The sequence below is a fragment of the Aegilops tauschii genome, chromosome 4 (assembly GCF_002575655.3).
Source record: "Aegilops tauschii subsp. strangulata cultivar AL8/78 chromosome 4, Aet v6.0, whole genome shotgun sequence".
In the NCBI taxonomy this organism is placed as follows: Eukaryota; Viridiplantae; Streptophyta; class Magnoliopsida; order Poales; family Poaceae; genus Aegilops; species Aegilops tauschii.
The window spans coordinates 496744090-496766425 of record NC_053038.3 but is presented as its reverse complement, the minus strand read 5'-3'; the positions used below and the strand labels follow the sequence as shown (position 1 = coordinate 496766425).

The 22336-nt window shown below is 46.9% G+C and overlaps 1 protein-coding gene across 1 annotated transcript; it reads left to right on the top strand.

Moving 5' to 3' along the window:
* Positions 1-4655: 4655 nt before the first annotated feature.
* On the top strand, positions 4656-6453 carry LOC109735430 (transcription factor BHLH3). The gene is made up of 4 exons (XM_020294641.4): positions 4656-5472; positions 5601-5777; positions 5855-6025; positions 6143-6453. The coding sequence occupies exons 1-4, from the start codon at positions 4861-4863 to the stop codon at positions 6227-6229; spliced, it is 1047 nt and encodes a 348-aa protein (XP_020150230.1). The 5' UTR covers positions 4656-4860; the 3' UTR covers positions 6230-6453.
* The last annotated feature ends 15883 nt before the right edge of the window (positions 6454-22336 follow it).

Here is a 22336-nt window from a genome sequence, read left to right as displayed (position 1 = left end):
TACTTCTATCAGGTTGAATTCTAGCAGATATGTACCACTTGCAAGGCCTGACGCTTCCATCGAAACATCTGCACCTTGCATAAAATTTCTTTCTGTCGGTCCACATAGTCTTGGAATCAAACTCATGTTTGACTGCATATGTCTTGAAACACATCCTAAAGTCCTTCATGCTTGGGAACAACTTGCCTACTTCAATAACAGGATTTTCTTTGTCATACACGCTTACAAGCTCATCATCATGTGCATCATCTACATCATCTGTAGCATCTTTCATCCGCTGTCCATCCACATCTTCACAAGCATCTATGTTAGCATCATTAGGCAAACTCAATTCATCCCTCTCTTCCTCATCTTGATCACCTACTGGATCTACTGGAATGCCAAAAAAATTGGCCATCTCATTGTCAGCCATTGGTGCAATGATCAAATCAGTAGTGTCTTCTAATTGTACTGAATTCCAATCAACACAAACAACCCTTCCAGCACCATTACAACCCTCTTCTGCATTTTGATCAGCCCCCTCTATTACTATCACTTCACCTGTAAACATGGGTGTTATCTGTCTCTGTGAAGCCCAATCATCATCTACCATCTGCGAAGCTAACTTTAAGGGCACATATCCAACCTTAGAATCTGATTTCAGATCAACGAGCTCTACATGAAAGGTAGTCTGTTTGCTTGCCCAGCCATCTTGCCGATCGATTTCATCAACCATCTCTTCACCATTCTCAGTTCTCGCATACTCACCCTTTAAATTATCAAACCGTAACAATGCTACCTCATGCTCTGGACCTAAAAAAATGCTCTCCCCAATTTTCTTCACAACATTTCTCACGACCCTCTCTTCCATGCTTTGTATTTCCTGTGGATTAATCTCTGCAAATTCAACCTCCCATTCACAATTGTATCTCTCTCTATGTCTCGCACGCTACCATCACCTAGCTTCGCCTTAGAAGGAAAGAATTCGACAGTGAATTCGAATGTCCTAGCACCATCGCCCCTGTTTGGCAATCGTGGGCGGTGTGATCTAGCGGAAGCAGACGAGGCACAAATCGCATAGGTTGGAAAGGATGCACATACCTAGTCGACGTTGTTGTCTCTGACGGCTCCACCGCGGTCAGCCCCCCTCTGCCGCACCCAAATCTGGATCAAATCGACCAAAAACAAAGGGAAACAGAGACGATGCGGTGAGATCTAACTTGATAAGGAGGGGAACATGACAAGGGTTCCGGATTCACTCACCACAGCCGCCGCCGTCACCGAGAACGAAAGCTCCGCCGCTGCAGTCACCGAGAAAAAAAGCTCCGGCGCCATCGCCGGCTCACCGCCGAGAACAAAGAGGAGGGAGCAATGGGTCACGTATCACCTGATTTAGACAGACATGGGGACACGTCTCACCTGATGCACTGCCAAGTGGGGCCGTAACTAGATGCACTGTCAAGTGAGACCGACATGTCTTAAACATAACCTCACCCCCGTTGACGACCATCTTAATCGCCCGAGTGGGCCTTGCTATTTGGGCTTCTAAACGTTGCACCAGAGTTATTTTCGTCAATCACGTCGCACTCCTTCCATTTCACCTCAAATATGTCGCGCAAGAGCTATTGACCCTATGAGGCCAGGCCTTAGATCTTGCGCGTACGCAAAGCATCTCCGCTTGGATATTTGCTGCAGTGCAGCCGCCGGTACTTGCGCACTTGCATTAAATGGTTTGCGCAAGGGACCGACCCGCCGTGACGATATGGATCATCAAGTGCACGTAGGGAGACACGAATAATAATGGCGACTAATAGGCGCCGGCGCACCGGCCTAACAGTTCTGCCGGTCCAGTTTCAGCCGTTTGATTAAGTCGCTTGCAGCCGTACGATTGATGGAGTTGTCTTCCTCACCAACGCGTACAAAAAAAAACCCTACCTCTCATCGCTCCCTTCGCCTTGCCAGGACACATGCTCTCCGGTTGCCGCACCTCACCGGCCGTCGTCGTCGTTGGCCCGCCCTCGCCGGATGTCCTCGTCGCCGGCGGCCACACACTCGCCGCCGCCACCGGTCGCCGCTTGCACTTGTCGCTGGCTTCACGCATGCAACAGCTGTGGCCTGCGGTTGCAGCTCCGATAGCGAAGGTTGCAGCTCCGGCGGCGACAGGCCCGTCGCTCGCCATCGGCGCTCACCACCGGCACGCTCGCCATCGTCAAAATTGCAAACAAAAAAGGCGTGTTGGTTCCAGCAAAACTGAAGAACAGTTGTAGCAGAAAAAAAACGCTGGTTCCAGCAAAAATGCAAGACGATTGTAACAAAAATCATGGATGTTTATACCAGCAAAATCAAAACAGTGGTAACAAAAACAAATCATGCTTGCAACAAAAAAGGAAAATGGTTCCAGCAAAAGTTATGCTTCCAGCAAAAAATATGAATCATCGCCGCGGGGACATAACAAAAAGAATCACCGCTTCCAGCAAAAAAATTGTTGGTTCCAGCAATGATGGATCGCCGCCGTGGCCGTCGCAACACGGTTGTCGCCGGTTCCAGCATTAGTTTTGCCGGTTGCAACTCCACCGGCCTACAGTTGTAGCTGCACCGAACTACGGTTGCAGCTCCGCCACGCTAGTGTAGCAGCATCTTCGCCGGCGAATTGCATCGGTGCATGGCGGTGGCCGCTCGCTTGTAGCCCGTCGTCGCCTCCCCAAAAACAGGGGGCTCTGCTGCTTGCAGCACCCCCGCCCGCCGTCCCCTACCTAGAAAAAGAGGGCAACAGCAGCAGGTGTTGTCGCAGCATTCGAGGGCGACGACGTGCGCACCATGGCGACGAGCTCACCTGGGTGACCCATGGTGACGCTAGCAGCGCAACTCCCCCTTTGCAGCAGCTCTGAAGGGTGTCGCGCGGGCACTCTCAATAGCCCTCTGTAACATGGGGGTAGGGGAGGGAGGAGTAGAGAGAGGAAGGAGATGAGCAAGGTCACGGCTGCCGCTCCCATGGCTGGCGATGGATAAGGAAAGGAGAAAGAGAGATGCGAGGGGGAGATAAGGATGGGATGGTGCTGGGCGGTGCTAGGACCCACAAAACGAGTGGCCAGGAGCGTACAGCGCAGGAACGACCGGCCCGAACGTTCCGCCGGCGCGCCGCACACAAACATTAACCAATAATAATGCAGATGCGTGCAGGCCCGGTTGATCGGTCGATCGGCAACCAATAATTCTGGTCCGTAGTGCGTGCGCATTGTTTTCGTTTGTCTCCATGCACGAGTCATGATCGATCCGAAAGCTCATCAAGATGATCAAGGACTAGTTAAGTAGTACCCCCTAAATCTGCCAGACAACGAGACCCACACGATCCAGTCGATCTTTCAGGACTCATCACTCACGCAACCGGGCGGTATATGATTAACCGATCGATCGAGCTAATATTCGCGCCGGCCGGTTGCGTCGCCAGCGCAGCGATCACCACGGCAGCAGGCCTGACCCGCCCGGTCGAGACGGCCACGCGGCTAGCAAAGCAGCTCCGATCGACGGCGAAAACGATCCTAGTAGCTCTGTCACGGTGGCCGAGCTGCCAAAACGGCAAAGGAAGCTCTATCTTTTTTTCATGGTAATACGAGTATCATTTATATCACAAGGATTATAGTACAAGTCACGTATATACCGACTTATAAAACTGAAAAGACAGCATAACGTTAGCCTTTGCGCACAGAAACACAAGCCAAGAAATAAAATTACAAACAAGACTGAAGAATCCTCTGAGCTTAACACCAACGCCCATCACCTGCCTCTAGCATCACCATCGCAGCCATCAAAGGAGAAAATAACGGATCACCTCCGCATCCGAGCTCGACGTGGCTCCATCACTGATATGCAACTTTCCGGACCTCCAAAGTGGCTCGCCAACAAAGGCGAAGCCATTGCCGTTGAACGACTCAGACCGGGGCAACACCCCGGACACCTCATCGAACTCCAGATCTGGCACCCCCGCCCAACTAAGACGTCGGAGCAGGAAACCATACCTGCCTGCCACGAAACCACAAACCCAGATCCACCATCTTCCAGATGCTGTCAATGAGGACCACAATCTGCATCCGTTCCTAGACTACATCCCAAGCTCCACGCTGGCGCATGAGCAAACGCCGTCGCAGCGGTGAAGCCCGAGGACACAGGTCCACCACGACGATGCCGCCGCCATCCCACCATCCTTGTTTGAACAGTCTGGTTTTCCCATCACAAAAGCGGATCGCCTTGTTGGGGAAGGATTTGAAGATTTATTTGTCGGCGCCGCCATCGCCACCGCCGAAGCCAATGACGATAAACAACCCTCTAATGTCTAAAACAATTCACACACGTGGATCCGGCGACCCCCCCGGCACTGGCGACCGAGGTCGTCATTCTTTCATTAAATAAACAAGAACAAGTTTCGTCATTAAACAAGAACAAGATCCCTGATTAGCCCGTGCCAACTCGCCCTCCCAAAGAGTTAAAATAATGGGGAGATTCCATTCCATTCTCAGGGTAGCTTCGCCATTTTCTGCCTGATCAACCCGGTGCAGCCAGCCAGCCGTGACCACACCAGAGATCAGCGACTAGCCAGTTGATGCCAAGGAATAATTGTCGCTTGGGTTTGTCACACCGTATTTAACTCCCAGGTTGCTTCCTTCCGTGATCCCCCTCCTGCCCCAGCCCTACACTGCCATTGGACTCTAGCTAGCTGCAAGTTGGCCGTGTCGTGTTCTTGTGGACCTGTGGCAGTGCTACTGCTACTGCCGTGTTGCTTGCAGCTAGCTGGGAGTATAAGCGTGAGGAGTTTGCGCAAGCTAGCTGGGATAGAAATTAAGGGAAGCAGGCATATTCTATTGCTGGGAGTAGAACTTGGGCGGCATGGATCAGCTTGACGAGCAATCGTTCCTGGACGAGCTCATGTCGCTGCGCCGGGAGGAGGCGCCGTCGCCGGCTCCGTGGCAGGCGTATCCGGGCAGCGGCATGATGACGACGAGCGACCTCCTCTTCTACGGCGGCGAGGGCACCACCGAGGCGAGCAGCGGCATGGACTTTGCCGGGCCGTTTCAGCAGCCCATGGCGCCACCGCCGGCCACATCTCCGCACCGGCCGCACGAGAAGTTCAACTTCGACTGCCTCAGCGAAGTATGCAACCCTTACGGCAGCTGCGTCGGCGGCGTACCTAAGCCTGGGGTCGTCCACGCGGCTGGCCAGGCGTATGCCCTCCAGGATGCCATGGCGCAGAACGGCACGAGTGGCGGCAAGCTGCATCACGGTGGTGGCAGGTCGTCGTCGTCCCCGGCGCCGTTCGTGTTCGCAGGTGTCGCCGGGGAGAGCTCGGAGATGACCAGGGGCGCCTTCTCCGGCGCCCACGCTAGAAGCAAGCTCAACGGTGGCACTACGTCCAAGAACCTCATGGCGGAAAGGCGGCGCCGGAAGCGTCTCAACGACCGCCTCTCCATGCTCCGCTCCATCGTGCCCAAGATTACCAAGGTGTGTGACAACTCGCAACTCGCATTGTCCTGTGATCTAATTAGTTAATTAACCTAGATAGTGATTTATAATGTGAGTTGTGGACCTTAGTTAACATCTTTAGATCAAATCAATCGATCAATCTGCAGATGGATAGGACCTCGATCCTCGGGGACACCATAGACTACGTGAATGAGCTAACCGAGCGGATCCAAACCCTCGAGGAGGAGATCGGCGCCACGCCGGAGGATCTGAACCTGCTGAACACCACGAAGAATTTCTCCAGCGGTAGCAGTGAGGAGATGCCGATGAGGAATTCCACCAAGGTACACACTTCTCGCAGGCAACTGATCAAATTACAGGATGCAGACATAAAGTCTGAACTAAATTTTTATCCATACAGTTTGTCATCGAGAAGCAGGGCGACGGTGGAACGAGGATCGACATCTGCTGCGCCACAAGCCCCGGCGTGCTGATCTCGACGGTGAGCGCGCTGGAGGTGTTGGGGCTGGAGATCGAACAGTGCGTCGTCAGCTGCTTCGGCGACTTCGCCATGCAGGCATCCTGCTCACAAGTAAGGAATTAATCGTGTGCTGATATCGGCGGCAAAATTTTCCATTGATTTCTTGGCCCAGTACATATTTTTTGCAATATTATAATTCGATGCGTGGTGTGTGTGGTGTATATATAGGAGGAAGGGAGGAGCCGTGTGACAAGAACCGACGAGATCAAGCAGGCATTGTTCACGAGTGCAGGCTATGGAGGAAGGTGTCTGTAGTAGTAGTTGTAATTTTGTAATATTCGTCTGTGAGTTCTCTGTTGAATAGTAGTGGTTATGTAAAAAAAATTGAATAGTAGTACTATCTAAAGTTCAGCTGTTTGTGACCAGATTGTAATAGTTGGGTGTGTGTCCGTGAGTATAATGCATGCATGTATGTATCATTGTATGGAGTGGAGTATTGGGATTTGGCCGACATGAAAAGATACCAATCTGTTGTTGCATTTGGTTCGGCACTGTTACAGGTTTTTGTTTCTTGTGTATGTTTAGCTGTTTCTTGACAACAATTGTTCATCAAGTTTTGTCCTGGGCTATACGAACACAGTGGTCAAGGATTGGGTACACATATGGGCACACATGAACAAGCCCTGACAAGTAGCTCTCGTACTGTATACACAGTGGTCCGTTGATTCCTTCCATGTTTGGAGAATTGTGTGACCGTGCTGTGTCCATTTTACACCACTAGTAACATTCTGACTTGCACATATATTGGGTTGAAATCGTTATTTTATGGTCTTATCCAAAGCGATACAAACTGGAGACAAACATCCACCAGGATGCAAACTCTCGACTGCTATGTCGATGCGATAGACATTCAGGGAAATAGTGATTTGAAAAATTGATGAGTGAAATCGAATTTCATGATAAGCCAATAACATTTATAGATGCTCCCTATAGTAACTTCTTGGTATTGATACTTTCCAGTGCAGCTCTGAGTTCATTCTTCAGACCCAAAGGACAAATATTTTTAAATATGGAAGCCTACACTGGTAGAAAAAAGCCCTTTAGTCCCGGTTCGCAACAGCCTTTAGTCCCGGCTGTGCAACCGGGACTAAATATGCGCGACTAAAGACCCCCCCCCCCCCCTTTAGTCGCGCCTCTTACGGACCGCGACTAAAGGCTTTAGTCCCGGTTCTTGTGGCTGACCGGGACTAAAGGCCCGTCCACGTGGGCGCCCGTGGTCCGTCGGGGCGGAGGACCTTTAGTCCCGGTTCTCGTGGCCAACCGGGACTAAAGGGCTCCTCCGCAGGTTTAGGGTTTTAGCCCCCCTAAACCAGGTTTCTTTTTAGTTTGGAGTGTTTTATTTCTTTTATATTATATTTTGTGTTTTATTTTAATTTTGATAAAGTTTCAGTACACATATTTTACGCTACTATATAAATGCATATGAAATTTCAAACAAGAAGAATTCAAGAGGAATATATAATATATATTCAATCTCGGGTGACCATATACAACTTCGAACAAGTTTCCATACACAATTAGGATGGATGACCATATACAACTTCGTACAAGTTTCAATCTCGGGTATGCATATAAATTTCTTCGTCCTCGGTATAGTGTTCTCCTTTAGGATTGATGACTTCCCTCATGAAAAATCCTGCTAATTCTTCTTGAATTGGTCGGAAGCGAGCTTCTGGACTAAGCCTCCTCCGCAAGTTATCCGTCGCGTTCCGCACGCTATCCGATGCCTTCCGCTCCGTGGTGTGTCTCCGGATGTTCTCACAAACATAGTATCCACATAGATTGGTCCCCGGTGGCTGCTTATCCACATTAACTAACCTTCTGAAATCTAGCTCATGTTTGAATTCACCGACAATTTCTTCTGAGAACCGTCTCCAAACCCTACAGGGCAAAGAAAATTAAATGAATAAGGAAGTTATTAGTTACTTGATATTAGGAAATGAACGAAAGAGACCGATCGATATAGAGCTCAAATGATTGAAAATAATTACTTTTGCAGCATTTTTCTCATGTCGGCCCAACGCTTTGGATCCGAATCCATAGAGTCCATGATTAGAACTCTGGAGGTGTGAAGTTCAATATTTAGCAGAATCCAGTGGAACCTGCGGACACGTTACATGCACAGTCATGCATAACTCATCGATTAGACATACCATGCATGGAGTAAACAAAAGAGAATGGGCACAAGAGAGAAACACTCACCCAAAATGGTAAGGAAATAGAATATGACTTTTGAGTTGATGCTTTCTAAGAAACTTGTACAGGTCTTTCTCCACGTCTTCGGGGTGATGTTGTAACACATGTCCATTAACGATATGTGGGTCAATGAACCCAACATCATGGATGTTTCTTATTTTGCATTCCCAAATCTTCAATCTGCATAATAGCGTACGCAACAATATAGTTAGGACAATATATATATATATAGTGCAGGCAATGAAGAACGAGATGAGGTAGAAATAAATCACTTACAGAACGTAGCAACTCAGCATAGATTTGTCGAGGTCACGCAGATTGAACAGCTGGAACAATTCACTCATATGAATTTCTACAGAGTACCGTTTGGTGTGATGCTCATCTGTAACATCCGCATAAACATATTCTTTGTCGGCCCTTGTTATGAATTGCTTGTACCAACGTAGCAGATTTCGCATTTGTGGTGGTAGACTCTTTTCCCGCGCAGGCTCGACGAGAGGCCCATTCCGCACATATTGTAATGCTATCTCACATACTGGCGCATCCTCAAGGCCTAAGAAGGCACGAAGAGTCAAACCAATCTCGGATGCTTGTTTCATGGCACCCGGTACAGTCAATCCAAGTGCTGCCGCAGCTGCTATGATCTCGGGGTCCTCTTCCGGACCGGCTTTCACTATGAGCGGGGGGATCGATTGTTTCTTCTGCATCCCGAGCTGGTCAACTTGTTTCCCGCTTTTTTTACTTTCTTCTTTCTCCTCCTTCAATATTTTTGCTTGCCTACGAAGTTCATGTCCATAGTCGTCAGGCATATTCAGCTCGGCTTGGGACGGTGTCGTCAAAAAATCCTTAGCCCACTTCTTTTGCTTCTCAGTGAATACTTGCTTGGGCTCAGGCTCTTTTTTCGCCTTCATATCCGCCTTCCATTTCTCATAATCAGCAGACGCGGCCAATTTGGTTTCAGCTTCACTAAGTTCCCCAGGCCTTGGGAGGAGAGGCTTCAGTGATGGCTCCGGTACCCTTGTGGTCTTAGGTACATAAGGGTCCGGGTTAATAGTCCAGGAGCGGGTTTCCTTGCTGTCCGCCTGCTTCCGCTTCTTCGCCGGAGGTGGATTGGGGGGCGTCGTACCCGCCGGAGGAGGATTGGGGGGCGTCGTACCCGCCGGAGGTTGTGGATCGGGGGATGGCGTCGAATGGCGTGAAGGAGGTGTAGGTGAACCACCACGACCACCACCGCCGCCACCACCGCCACCACCACCACCATCGGAGGGGGGTGGACTTGCTAGCCTTGGCGCCTCGCCTGGAAACACTATGTACTTCTTTTTCCATAGAATGAACTGGCGCTTGACATCTCCAAGTCTTCTCTCCCCTTCGGGTGTAGGTTTGTCAATCTCCAGGTCCTCAAACCCTTGGACTATGTCTTCCACCGTGACACGAGCATAGCCATATGCAATGGGGTTGTTGTGGTGGAGTGCTCCAGGTGTACAGGGTAAAGCACTGCCGCTAGCTACCTTCGTGGAAACGTTCCCCACGGGATAATGCAGATCACATTCTTTCATCTCCTTTACATCATCCACGGGGTAGTGAGGCTCCGGTGCACGAATCTCGATCATCGGTGCACTAGCACCAGGCGGGGCATCCGTGGAAGCCACGCTGCTTCTCCGCTGCTGGCTTCCGCGATCCGCTTCATGATCTTCATGCGGCCCTGCAGCCGATTTTTCTTTCACTAGTTCATGCACGGTCTGCTTCAACTCATGGAGTTCCGATGCAAACTTCGTCATAAGATCTGCATCTCGGTCCGTCTTTCTCTTACGGCTTCTGTAACAGTACGGGTCATCGTCCTGGGAAAACCCTACTTTCCACGGAACTTTGCCTTTGCCTCGTACACGTCCTCCGTGTTCATCATTCCCGAGGGCTGTTGTCAGTGCGTCTTTCTCTCTGTTGAACTTGATCAAGCCCTCTTGAGCTTGGGTCATTGCGTCAATAAGGGCTTGGGTGGGAGCAAACTGTCTCTGCCGGTGAACACACACCCCTGTCTCCGGGTCTAGCGATCCCCCATGCCCGTACCACCAGCTTTTGGCCCTTGGGTCCCATCCCTCTGTACCTAGAGGGATTCCTCGCACCCTCAGGTCCTCCTCCATCTTCTGCCACCTAGGCTCCGAAAGGCGGTATCCTCCTGGCCCCATAATATGATGGAACTTTTTCTTACTCGCATTATCCTTATTTTTTTTGATATTTCCTTGAAATGCTCCGATTGCTTTTGCCTCACAAATTCTGGCCAATCATCTTTTAGTTTCTCATGTTGTCCATTGAAATCCGGAGTCTTGCCCTTGTTGACATAGTCACGGGTTAAATTTTTCTTGAAGTTCCGGAATGCTTCGCCCATCTTCTGAAGAGCGAACTCTTTAACTAGCCTCCTCCTCTGACGTCCACCCGGAACCTCGTTACCGAATTCATCGACTTTGTTGTATTCCGGAGGTAGAATGAAATGTTCCATAAGCTTTCTCCAGCAATCCTTTTTCGTTCTCTTGTCGACAAAACTGAAACCAAGACGTGCCTTCTTTGGCTCCTTCCATTCCTGGACGGTGATCGGGACGTTGTCTCTAACAACGACTCCGCATTGGTTGATAAACTTTGAGGTGTGCTGTAGGGGCTTGCCGGTTTCACTGACAAACTCAATGGCATATGTTTCTCCTGTTTTCATCGCCTTGGATTTGCCACGCTTTGTCGTACTCGATCCGGAGGGCTAAAAAAAGAAAGAGAGTCGCGCGCGTTAATACATATGTATTCACATTTCAGTAAGTTTGTATCACGAGAGGCTCAATGTATATATATACCTCGCCGGAGGTGGTTGCTACTTGCAATTCGAGATCGTCGGTTGTTGACGGTTGACCTCCGTCGACAATGTCCGTTCCTTCACCTTCTTGATCATCGACAATCTCTGTTCCACCATCAAGGTTCAGATAAGAAGAGACTACATCCTCTTGTTGCTCATATTCTGAGCCCGGCACATAAGGAATCTCGTTGTTGATGATGCCCATTAAATAACGTTCAGCCTCCGGATCCCTAAGCGGCTCGGTTCTATCGTCCGCCATATGTCACTCCTGCATGTAGTAAAAAATCTTTAAGTATAAAGGAATTAAAAAATAAGATTAAGGGGACATAGAGGAGGAGGAATTAAAAAATAAGATTCTTTAAGTAAAAATTCTTTTTTTCTTCTTCTTCCTTTCTTCTTCCTCTCTCTTCTTTGTTTCTTCTTCTTCCTTTCTTCTTCCTCTTTCTTCTTCTTCCTTTCTTCTTCTTCCTTTTTCCTTTCTTCTTCTTTCTTTCTTCTTCTTCCTTTCTTCTTCTTCCTTTCTTCTTTCTTTCTTCTTCTTCCTTTTTCTTTTTTCTTTCTTTCTTCTTCTTCCTTTCTTCTTCCTTTCTTCTTCTTTTTTTCTTCTTCCTTTTTCTTTCTTCTTTATTTTGGTTTTCATTTGGTTTTCATTTGGTTTTCATTTTTTTCTTCTTCCTTTTTCTTCTTTCTTTCTTCTTTCTTTTTTTCTTCTTCCTTTTTTTTTCTTCTTTCTTTTTTTCTTCTTCCTTTGTTTTTCTTCTTCCTTTGTTTTTCTTCTTCCTTTTTTTTCTTCCTCCTTTGTTTTTCTTCTTTCTTTTTTTCTTCTTTCTTTTTTTTCTTCCTTTTTCCTTTTTTCTTCCTTTTTCTTGTTTTTCTTCTGTTTTTCTTTTGTTTTCTTCTTCCTTCTTTCTTCTTCTTCCTTTTTCCTTTTTCTTTCTGCTTCTTCTTCTTCCTTTTTCTTCTTCCTTCTTCTTCTTCTGCCGACGCGCGGAGGACGGCAGGCAGGGCCAGCGGGCGGCGGGCGGCAAGGCGTCGGGCGGCGGGCGGCAGGGCGTCGGGCGGCGGGCGGCGGGCAAGGGCAGGGCACGGGCGGAGGCGGCGCTCACTGGGGACGGTGGTGGCGGCGCGCAGGGCTTCGGCGTCGGCGTCGGCGTCGGGGCAGGGCTTCGGCGTCGATCGGCGTCGGGGCAGCGCTTCGGCGTCGAGAGAGAGGAGAATGGGAAGTGGCGAAACTGCTAAGTGCAGTATTTATAGACGCACCTTTAGTCGCGTTTGGGGAGGCGGACCGCGACTAAAGGTACCCTTTAGTCGCGGCTGGCCACACCAACCGCGACTAAAGGGTACCCTTTAGTCGCGGTCCGCCTCCCCAACCGGGACTAAAGGGTTTTGGCGCCGCTTTAGTTCCCGCGCAGAAAGACCCTTTAGTCGCGGTTGGGGACAACAACCGCGACTAAAGGGTACCCTTTAGTCGCGGTCCTCCTCCCCAACCGGGACTATAGGGTCTGTGCTGGAACTGGCGCGGTGCGGTGGGATGTTTAGTCCCACCTCGCTAGCCGAGAGGCTTCGACAGTGGTTTATAAGCGCGGCTGCGCTCACCACTTCGAGCTCCTCTCAAATGCAGGCTTACGGGCCTATTCTGTCACTATGTGCCTGTGGGCCTACTGGGCCTTCTGCGGGCCTGAATCCTGGCCCATTAATGGGTTTCTAGTCGTATTCAGGCCGTGGTGGCCCAGTAGGTGGCATATTTTTTATTTTTTGCCTTTTTTTGTTTTCTTTTTTGCTTTATTTATTTCGTTTTGTTTTTCTTCTTCTTTTTTTTCTTCCATTTTTCTTCTGTTTTTTCTTCTGTTTGTTTTTTTCTTCTGTTTTTTTCTTATGTTTTTCTTCTGTTTGTTTTTTTCTTCTGTTTTTCCTTTTTTCTTCTGTTTTTTTCTTCCTTTTTTCCTTTTTCCTTTTTTCTTCTGTTTTTTCTTCTGTTTTTTTCTTCTGTTTGTTTTTTTCTTCTGTTTTTTCTTATGTTTTTCTTCTGTTTGTTTTTTTCTTCTGTTTTTCCTTTTTTCTTCTGTTTTTTCTTCCTTTTTCCTTCTTTCTTCTTCTTCCTTTTTCCTTTTAAAATCAGAAAAATAAAACTAATTCATTTTAAAATCTTAAAAATACAATTATATATCAAAAAAATCAGAAAAATAAAACTAATTCATTTTAAAATCCCTTGAAGGTTTGATAAAAGGTTTGATACATCATTCAGTTCATCGACCAAATACAAAGTTTGGTACAATAAATTATTACACATCAATTCTTCCCTTGTGTCCCTGCTTGCTTACGATTGTGCCGTATCCATGGAGCATCCTCATCATTTAACTTAATGCTTGGGTCAGTGTTCACTTTGAAGGGCGGAATTTCACCAAACATATTATAATCTTCTGACATGTCTGTCTTGTCCTCCACTCCCACGATGTTTCTTTTCCCTGAAAGAACAATGTGGCGCTTTGGATCATCGCATGATATACTGATCGTTTTCTTATCTTTCCGTTTCCTCGGTTTGCTACTCATGTCCTTCAAATAAAAAACCTGAGCGACATCTTTGGCAAGGACGAATGGTTCGTCAAGGTAACCAAGATTGTTGAAATCCACCATTGTCATTCCGTATTGCTCGTCCACCTTTACCCCACCTCCTGTTAGCTCGAACCATTTGCACCGGAACAAAGGGACCTTAAAGGAGGGTCCATAGTCAAGTTCCCATATCTCCTCTATGTAACCATAATATGTGACCTTTTGCCCATTCTCGGTTGCTGCATCAAAGCGGACACCACTGTTTTGGTTGGTGCTCTTTTTATCTTGGGCGATGGTGTAAAATGTATTCCCATTTATCTCGTACCCTTGGAAAGTCGTTATAGTCGAAGATGGTTTCTTGGCCAACATGTACAGCTGATCTCCAACATCATTGTCATTCATTAAATGTTTTCGCAACCAACTGCCGAAAGTCTCCATGTGGGCCTTTCTAATCCAGGATTCAGGCTTCCCCGGGTTGTCCGAGCGTAAAATATTCTTGTGTTGCTCGAAGTACGGAGCCACCAAGCTGGAATTTTGCAGAACTGTGTGGTGTGCTTCAGTCATAGAATGACCGTCCATACATATCGTGGATTCCCTTCCGATCTTGCCTTTTCCACTTAGTCTCCCCTCGTGCCGCGATTGAGGAATACCAATCGGCTTAAGGTCAGGAACATAGTCAATACAGAACTCAATTACCTCCTCATTTCCATAGCCCTTGACGATGCTTCCTTCTGGCCTAGCACGGTTACGAACATATTTCTTTAATACTCCCATGAACCTCTCAAAGGGGAACACATTGTGTAGAAATACAGGACCGAGAATGGAAATCTCTTCGACTAGGTGGACCAGGAGGTGCGTCATAATATCGAAGAAGGATGGTGGGAACACCAACTCGAAACTGACAAGGCATTGGACCACATCGTTCTGTAACCGTGGTAGATCTTCTGGATTGATTACCTTCTGAGAGATTGCATTGAGGAATGCACATAGCTTCACAATGTCTACTCGAACATTTTCCGGTAGGAGCCCCCTCAAAGCAATCGGAAGCAATTGCGTCATAATCACGTGGCAGTCGTGAGACTTCAGGTTTTGGAACTTTTTCTCCGCCATGTTTATTATTCCCTTTATATTCAACGAGAAGCCAGACGGGACCTTCATACTGCTCAGGCATTCAAAAAAAATGACCTTCTCTTCTTTGGTAAGAGCGTAGCTGGCACGACCTTGAAACCATTCTGGATGCCGGTCATCTGGGTGTTTCAAAAGTTGCTGGTCCTGCCGTGCTTCCTTTGTATCATTTGTCTTCCCATACACGCCCAAGAAGCTTAGCAGGTTCACGCAAATATTCTTCGTAACATGCATCACGTCAATTGCAGAGCGGACATCTAGGACTTTCCAATATTCTAGCTCCCAAAATATAGATTTCTTCTTCCACATGGGTGCGTGCCCGTCAACTCCCCGCGGAACTGATTGTCCGCCAGGACCCTTTCCAAAGATGACTTTCAAATCCTTGACCATATCAAATATCTCAGCACCAGTATGTTCCACAGGCTTCGGCCGGTGATCTGCCTTGCCGTTGAAATGCTTGCCTTTCTTTCTTACGTTACGATTTCGGGGAAGAAACCGACGATGACCCAGGTACACGTTCTTCTTACAATTAACCAAACGTACACTTTCAGTCTGATGTAAGCAGTGCGTGCATGCATTGTATCCCTTATTTGTCTGTCCCGAAAGGTTACTGAGAGCAGGCCAATCGTTGATGGTTACAAAAAGCAACGCTCGTAGGTCAAATTCCTCTCCTTTGTGCTCATCCCAGACACGTACACCAGGTCTGGCCCACAACTGTAAAAGTTCTTCAACTAATGGCCTTAGGTACACATCGATGTCGTTGCCGGGTTGCTTAGGGCCTTGGATGAGAATTGGCATCATAATGAACTTCCGCTTCATGCACAACCAAGGAGGAAGGTTGTAGATGCATAGAGTCACGGGCCAGGTGCTATGGCTGGAGCTCTGCTCGCCAAAAGGATTCATGCCATCAGTACTTAGACCAAATCTTATGTTCCTTGCGTCAGCTGCAAAATCTTTGAACACTCTGTCGATCTTTCTCCATTGTGTTCCATCAGCGGGGTGTCTCAACTCCCCGTCGGACTTACGGTCCTCTTTGTGCCATCGCAACGACTTGGCATGCTTTATGTTCATGAACAGACGTTTCAACCGTGGTATTATAGGAGCATACCACATCACCTTGGCGGGAACCCTCTTCCTGGGTTTCTCGCCCTCAACATCGTCACCAGGGTCATCGCCTCTGATCTTATAACGCAATGCAGTGCATACAAGGCATTCATTCAAATTCTCGTATTCACCGCGGTAGAGGATGCAGTTGTTAATGCATGCATGTATCTTCAGAACCTCTAAACCTAGAGGGCAGACAACCTTCTTTGCTTCGTACGTACTGGCGGGCAACTCGTTATTCTTCGGAAACATATTCTTCAACATTTTCAGCAAATTTTCAAATGATGAGTCACCTACACCTTCCTGTGCCTTCCATTTTAGCAAATCCAGTGTGCAGCCCAGCTTTTTCAGACTATTATCGCATCCTGGATACAACGACTTTTTGTGATCCTCTAACATGCGATCCAAATTCTCCCTCTCCTTGTCGGTTTCGCAGCGTCTCCGTGCATCAGCAATGGTCTTACCAAGATCATCAGCGGGCTCATCATGTGCCTCTTCTTCACCTTCACCTAACCCTTCCCCACCTTCAGCATCATCCTCCATGAAAGTATCACCGAAATGATCATGATAGTTGTCATCGATATCATCCCCTTCTTCATCTTCTTCCATTCTAACCCCTCTTTCTCCATGCTTGGTCCAACAATTATAGCTTGGCATGAAACCGTGTTGAAGCAGGTGCATGTGAACGTCTCTTGAGGAGGAGTAACCCTTCTGATTCTTACAGACAGCACATGGACAAATAATAAAACCTTGCTGCTTGTTCGCATTTGCCACTACGAGGAAATCTTTCAAACCCGTAGTGAACTCGCCGGAGAGTCGGGGACCGTACATCCATTGCCGATTCATCTGCATTATTATTATATAAAGTATATAATTAACCATCATGCATTTGTTAAACTAACTAGCTAGAAATAATACAAATTAAACAATGAACTACACACATGCATATTTTATCAATGACACATGAAAGGTTCAAGTTGCTAACCGCGATCGCGGAGGAAAAATAAATGAGAAAGCTCAAGTGTGGCTCGGACACTTCATATCATGTTTGTTTCAGGCTCTCGGGCATTTCATCAAACACCTTGTGTGCATAGGAGGAACCAAAAGCAAACCCACCACCCCCTTCTGAAAATTGTGAAGTGAGCTGAGTGAAGTGAAGTGAGCTGAGTCCTATATATAGGGATGGGCCTTTAGTCCCGGTTGGCCTGGCCAACCGCAACTAAAGGCCTTCGGGGACCTTTAGTCGCGGTTGGCCAGGCCAACCGGGACTAAAGCCCCTCCCGTCCGCCAGCTGGATGGGCCTTTAGTCCCGGTTGGCCTGGCCAACCGCGACTAAAGGCCTTCGGGGACCTTTAGTCCCGGTTGGCCAGGCCAACCGGGACTAAAGCCCCTCCCGTCCGCCAGCTGTCGACCGAGCGCGCTGGGCCCAGATAGTTGGTCGCGGGTCTCCTCCCGAACCGCGACTAAAGACCCCTTTGGTCGCGGTTCGATTGTTTTGGGGACTAATGGGGGCGTATGGAAGCCTCTTTTTCTACCAGTGCTATGCATACTTCTGTTATAGTTCATGCATGCATGCTACTTGAGCACCCGTTTTTGCGTGTAATCGCCTAGCACAATTATAGTAAACAATAATCTGACTATATTGAGTAAGTAAAACATGTATAATAGATAGAAAATGAAGATGTATTGGCGTAGAGAATGGTCTGTCGTGTATCCTACATAGACGTTGATGAAGGAAGTATTAAACCCATCTAGATCTCTCGGTGTGGCCCCCTAGGTATATCACGTCTTACATTTTGAAATGATGGCATGCTAATTTTCAAATCAAATACGCAGTAATTGTGGTGACATATCATAATATGGCCGTGTTCCATTAAACATAACATGAGCGGCATGAAGCATAGATGTACATGTCGTATGTCCTTAGAACCAGACAGATAGTTGAATCCTTGCAAGCGTTGCATTTAGCACCATGTGTACATACGCTAACAAGTAAACATTGCTTGATGTCTACACACATGGATCCACCAAGCTTTGGTAACAACATACTTGTAAGAACCAACTGACCATGAGGTCAATACCTCATGATTGTCAACACGTCAAAGAAAACGGGCACTAGTAGAAAAAGGCCTATTGTCCCGGTTCGTAAGGCCCATTTGTCCCGGTTTTTTGGGACTAAAGGGTCGTTACTAAATCCCTAGGCCTTTAGTATCGGTTCTTACACGAACCGGGACAGATAGGCCTCCACGTGGCCGGTGCTGCGAGCCCGGGCAGGAGGCCCTTTAGTCCCGGTTGGTGGCACCAACCGGGACCAATAGGCATCCACGCGTCAGCAGCTGGCAGGAGCTGAGGTTTTTGTTTTTTTTTCTTAAAGGGGGTGGTTTAGGGGGTAATTTAGGGTGTGTTAGCTAGCTAACAGAGAGAAGTGTCCTCTCTTATTTCCGTGCTTGGTTTACCAACGCTACTGCTATGCCTAAACATGGCTTAGATTAAAGTGAAGGCAACATGTGGTGCATCTCGAAAGTAATACTAATCCTAACTTGATCAAGTTTGGATTAGTACTACTTTCGACATGCACCACATGCATGTTGCCTTCACTTCAATCCAATCCATGTTCATTTCAACCACTGATATATAATAACTCTTCATGCCCCCATCATGCATCATCATAATAATAAGTCCGACTAATCATCATCATACAACTTCTACTCATTATTAATAACAAGTCATACGATCATCATCCTCATAGTCATCTAACCAACCCTACTTAATTGTTCTAGGCACATGATCATCAGTATTAGGTAGGACCTAAATACTCTTTTTAAGGTAAAATAGCATAAAACAATATAGACCCTGACTCTCCATTATGGAGAATGGAGATCATCATGTCTCCAATTCTTGCGCTTCGCTTCCTTTTGCTTCCCAGAACCTCCTTACGACTGTCCATACATTTTTTCCATTCCTTCATTTTCATGTCTCCACTTCTTTTATAAATCCGGTACGGACAGTTGAGATTCGTAGGATGACCTGGACGTATGTTCAAAACATCAAGGCGACCACTCTGATACATCAGATGAGGCACACAATCATCCGGGATTTCCTGTTGAAAAACATATAGTAATAACTTCGTAGTTACCAATGTAGTTAAGTTTTAAAAGAATTTATGCAAAAGATGCACGAATGTCGTAATACTAAAAAATCTTACCATGGCATCTCCATGGATGTTATCGTAGTTCTACACGTGCACTAGTGGCACGTATTGACCATAATATGGAGGAGTTTTACAATAGATATTGTAATTCTCAAGATCAGTACAAAATGCGACCAGATGATTTTTCTCCTTATAAGTTAACCCAGAGCCATCGGTGTAGTAGGTTCTATCTACCATGTTCCGCACATTGTTTGAACAATCAAAATGCGACCAGATGATTTTTCTCCTTAGTAGTTTTATTAAATCAACTAGTTCAACTACTAAGCACTAACCTAAAATCAAGTAGTACTTACTAATTTTACTTTTTCCTCTACACTAACCTAAAATGCACTAACCTAAAATCGATATCTACTAACAACCTAAATAAAAAAGGACTTTTATAACTACCAAACGTTCGGATTTTAGTAATAGGCAACAACGATTCTTACTTCACTCTAATTATATACATGCATGCATTAGAATGACTAATTTTTCTTTGACGTGCACTCCTCCCTCTAATTACATGCATATATGCACTAAAGGACGAAAAAATGATGTTATCATAGATTCTTTCTTTTTTCAAACTTTAAAATGTTTTGTAGCTCAAACCGCCGCTCCGATTGAAAAACCGTCTTCACAAAAAAATTCACCTCGACGAGATCTTCGAAACTAGATCCCATGTTGATATGTTCTGATGACTTTTTTTCAGACCAAAAGTTACCACATCTGGGCTACGTAAGTTATCACGTCTGTAATACATAAGTTACCGTGTCATTTACACAAAAGTTTCTCGTGGTATGTTTTCAACAAACTTTTTGAAGGAAATATGCCCTAGAGGCAGTAATAAAGTATTATTTATTTCCTTATATCATGATAAATGTTTATTATTCATGCTAGAATTGTATTAACCGGAAACATAATACATGTGTGAATACATAGACAAACAGAGTGTCAATAGTATGCCTCTACTTGAGTAGCTCGTTAATCAAAGATGGTTATGTTTCCTAGCCATAGACATGAGTTGTCATTTGATTAACGGGATCACCTCATTAGGAGAATGACGTGATTGACTTGACCCATTCCGTTAGCTTAGCACCCGATCGTTTAGTATGTTGCTATTGCTTTCTTCATGACTTATACATGTTCCTATGACTATGAGATTATTCAACTCCCGTTTACCGGAGGAACACTTTGTGTGCTACCAAACCTCACAACGTAACTGGGTGATTATAAAGGTGCTCTACAGGTGTCTCCAAAGGTACTTGTTGGGTAGGCGTATTTCGAGATTAGGATTTGTCACTCCGATTGTCGGAGAGGTATCTCTGGGCCCACTCGGTAATGCACATCACTATAAGCCTTGCAAGCATTGTAACTAATGAGTTAGTTGCGGGATGATGTATTACGAAACGAGTAAAGAGACTTGCCGGTAACGAGATTGAACTAGGTATCGAGATACCGACGATCTAATCTCGGGCAAGTAACATACCGATGACAAAGGGAACAACGTATGTTGTTATGCGGTCTGACCGATAAAGATCTTCGTAGAATATGTGGGAACCAATATGAGCATCCAGGTTCCGCTATTGGTTATTGACCGGAGAGGTGTCTCGGTCATGTCTACATAGTTCTCGAACCCGTAGGGTCCGCACGCTTAACGTTACGATGACAGTTATATTATGAGTTTATATGTTTTGATGTACCGAAGGTTGTTCGGAGTCCCGGATGCGATCACAGACATGACGAGGAGTCTCGAAATGGTCGAGACATAAAGATTGATATATTGGAAGCCTATGTTTGGACATCGGAAGTGTTCCGGGTGAAATCGGGATTTTTCCGGAGTACCGGGAGGTTACCGGAACCCCCCGGTAACTTAATGGGCTTTAGTGGGCGTAGGTGGAAGAGAGGAGACGAGGCTAGGGCAGGGCCGCGCGCCCCTCCCCCCCCCCCCCCCCCAGTCCAAATAGGACAAGGAGAGGGGAGCGGCGCCCCCCCTTCTTTCCTCCCCTCCACCTCTTCCCCCTCTCTCCTAGTCCAACATGGAAAAGGGAGGGGAGTCCTACTCCCGGTAGGAGTAGGACTCCTCCTAGGCGCGCCTCTCCTCCTTGGCCGGCGGCCTCCCCCTTGCTCCTTTATATACGGGGGCAGGGGGCACCTCTAGACACACAATTGATCAACGATCTTTTAGCCGTGTGCGGTGCCCCCCTCCACCATATTACACCTCGATAATATCGTAGCGGAGCTTAGGCGAAGCCCTGCGTCGGTAGAACATCATCATCGTCACCACGCCGTCGTGCTGACGAAACTCTCCCTCAACACTCGGCTGGATCGGAGTTCGAGGGACGTCATCGAGCTGAACGTGTGCTGATCTCGGAGGTGCCATGCGTTCGGTACTTGATCGGTCGGATCGTGAAGACGTACGACTACATCAACTGCGTTGTGTTAATGCTTCCGCTTTCGGTCTACGAGGGTACGTGGACAACACTGTCCCCTCTCGTTGCTATGCATCACCATAATCTTGCATGTGCGTAGAATTTTTTTGAAATTACTACGTTCCCCAACAATGGTATCAGAGCCTGGTTTTATGCGTTGATGTTATGCACGAGTAGAACACAAGTGAGTTGTGGGCGATATAAGTCATACTGCTTACCAGCATGTCATACTTTGGTTCAGCGGTATTGTGAGATGAAGCGGCCCTGACCGACATTACGCGTACGCTTACGCGAGACTGGTTTCACCGTTGCGAGCACTCGTTGCTTAAAGGTGACTAGCGGGTGTCTGTCTCTCTCACTTTAGTTGAACCGAGTGTGGCTACGCCCGGTCCTTGCGAAGGTTAAAATAGCACTAACTTGACAAACTATCGTTGTGGTTTTGATGCGTAGGTAAGAACGGTTCTTGCTAAGCACGTAGCAGCCACGTAAAACTTGCAACAACAAAGTAGAGGACGTCTAACTTGTTTTTGCAGGGCATGTTGTGATGTGATATGGTCAAGACATGATGCTATATTTTATTGTATGAGATGGTCATGTTTTGTAACCGAGTTATCGGCAACTGGCAGGAGCCATATGGTTGTCGCTTTATTGTATGCAATGCAATCGCCATGTAATTGTTTTACTTTATCACTAAGCGGTAGCGATAGTCGTAAAAGCAATAGTTGGTGAGACGACAACGATGCTATGATGGAGATCAAGGTGTCGAGCCGGTGATGATGGTGATCATGACGGTGCTTCGGAGATGGAGATCACAAGCACAAGATGATGATGGCCATATCATATCACTGATATTGATTGCATGTGATGTTTATCTTTTATGCATCTTATCTTGCTTTGATTGACGGTAGCATTATAAGATGATCTCTCACTAAAAT

Coding starts and splice junctions, on each gene's coding strand:
- LOC109735430 (XM_020294641.4), top strand. CDS start 4,861: ATGGATCAGCTTGACGAGCAATCGTTCCTGGACGAGCTCATGTCGCTG. Junction 5,473..5,600: donor TCGTGCCCAAGATTACCAAG/GTGTGTGACAAC, acceptor ATCAATCTGCAG/ATGGATAGGACCTCGATCCT. Junction 5,778..5,854: donor CGATGAGGAATTCCACCAAG/GTACACACTTCT, acceptor TTATCCATACAG/TTTGTCATCGAGAAGCAGGG.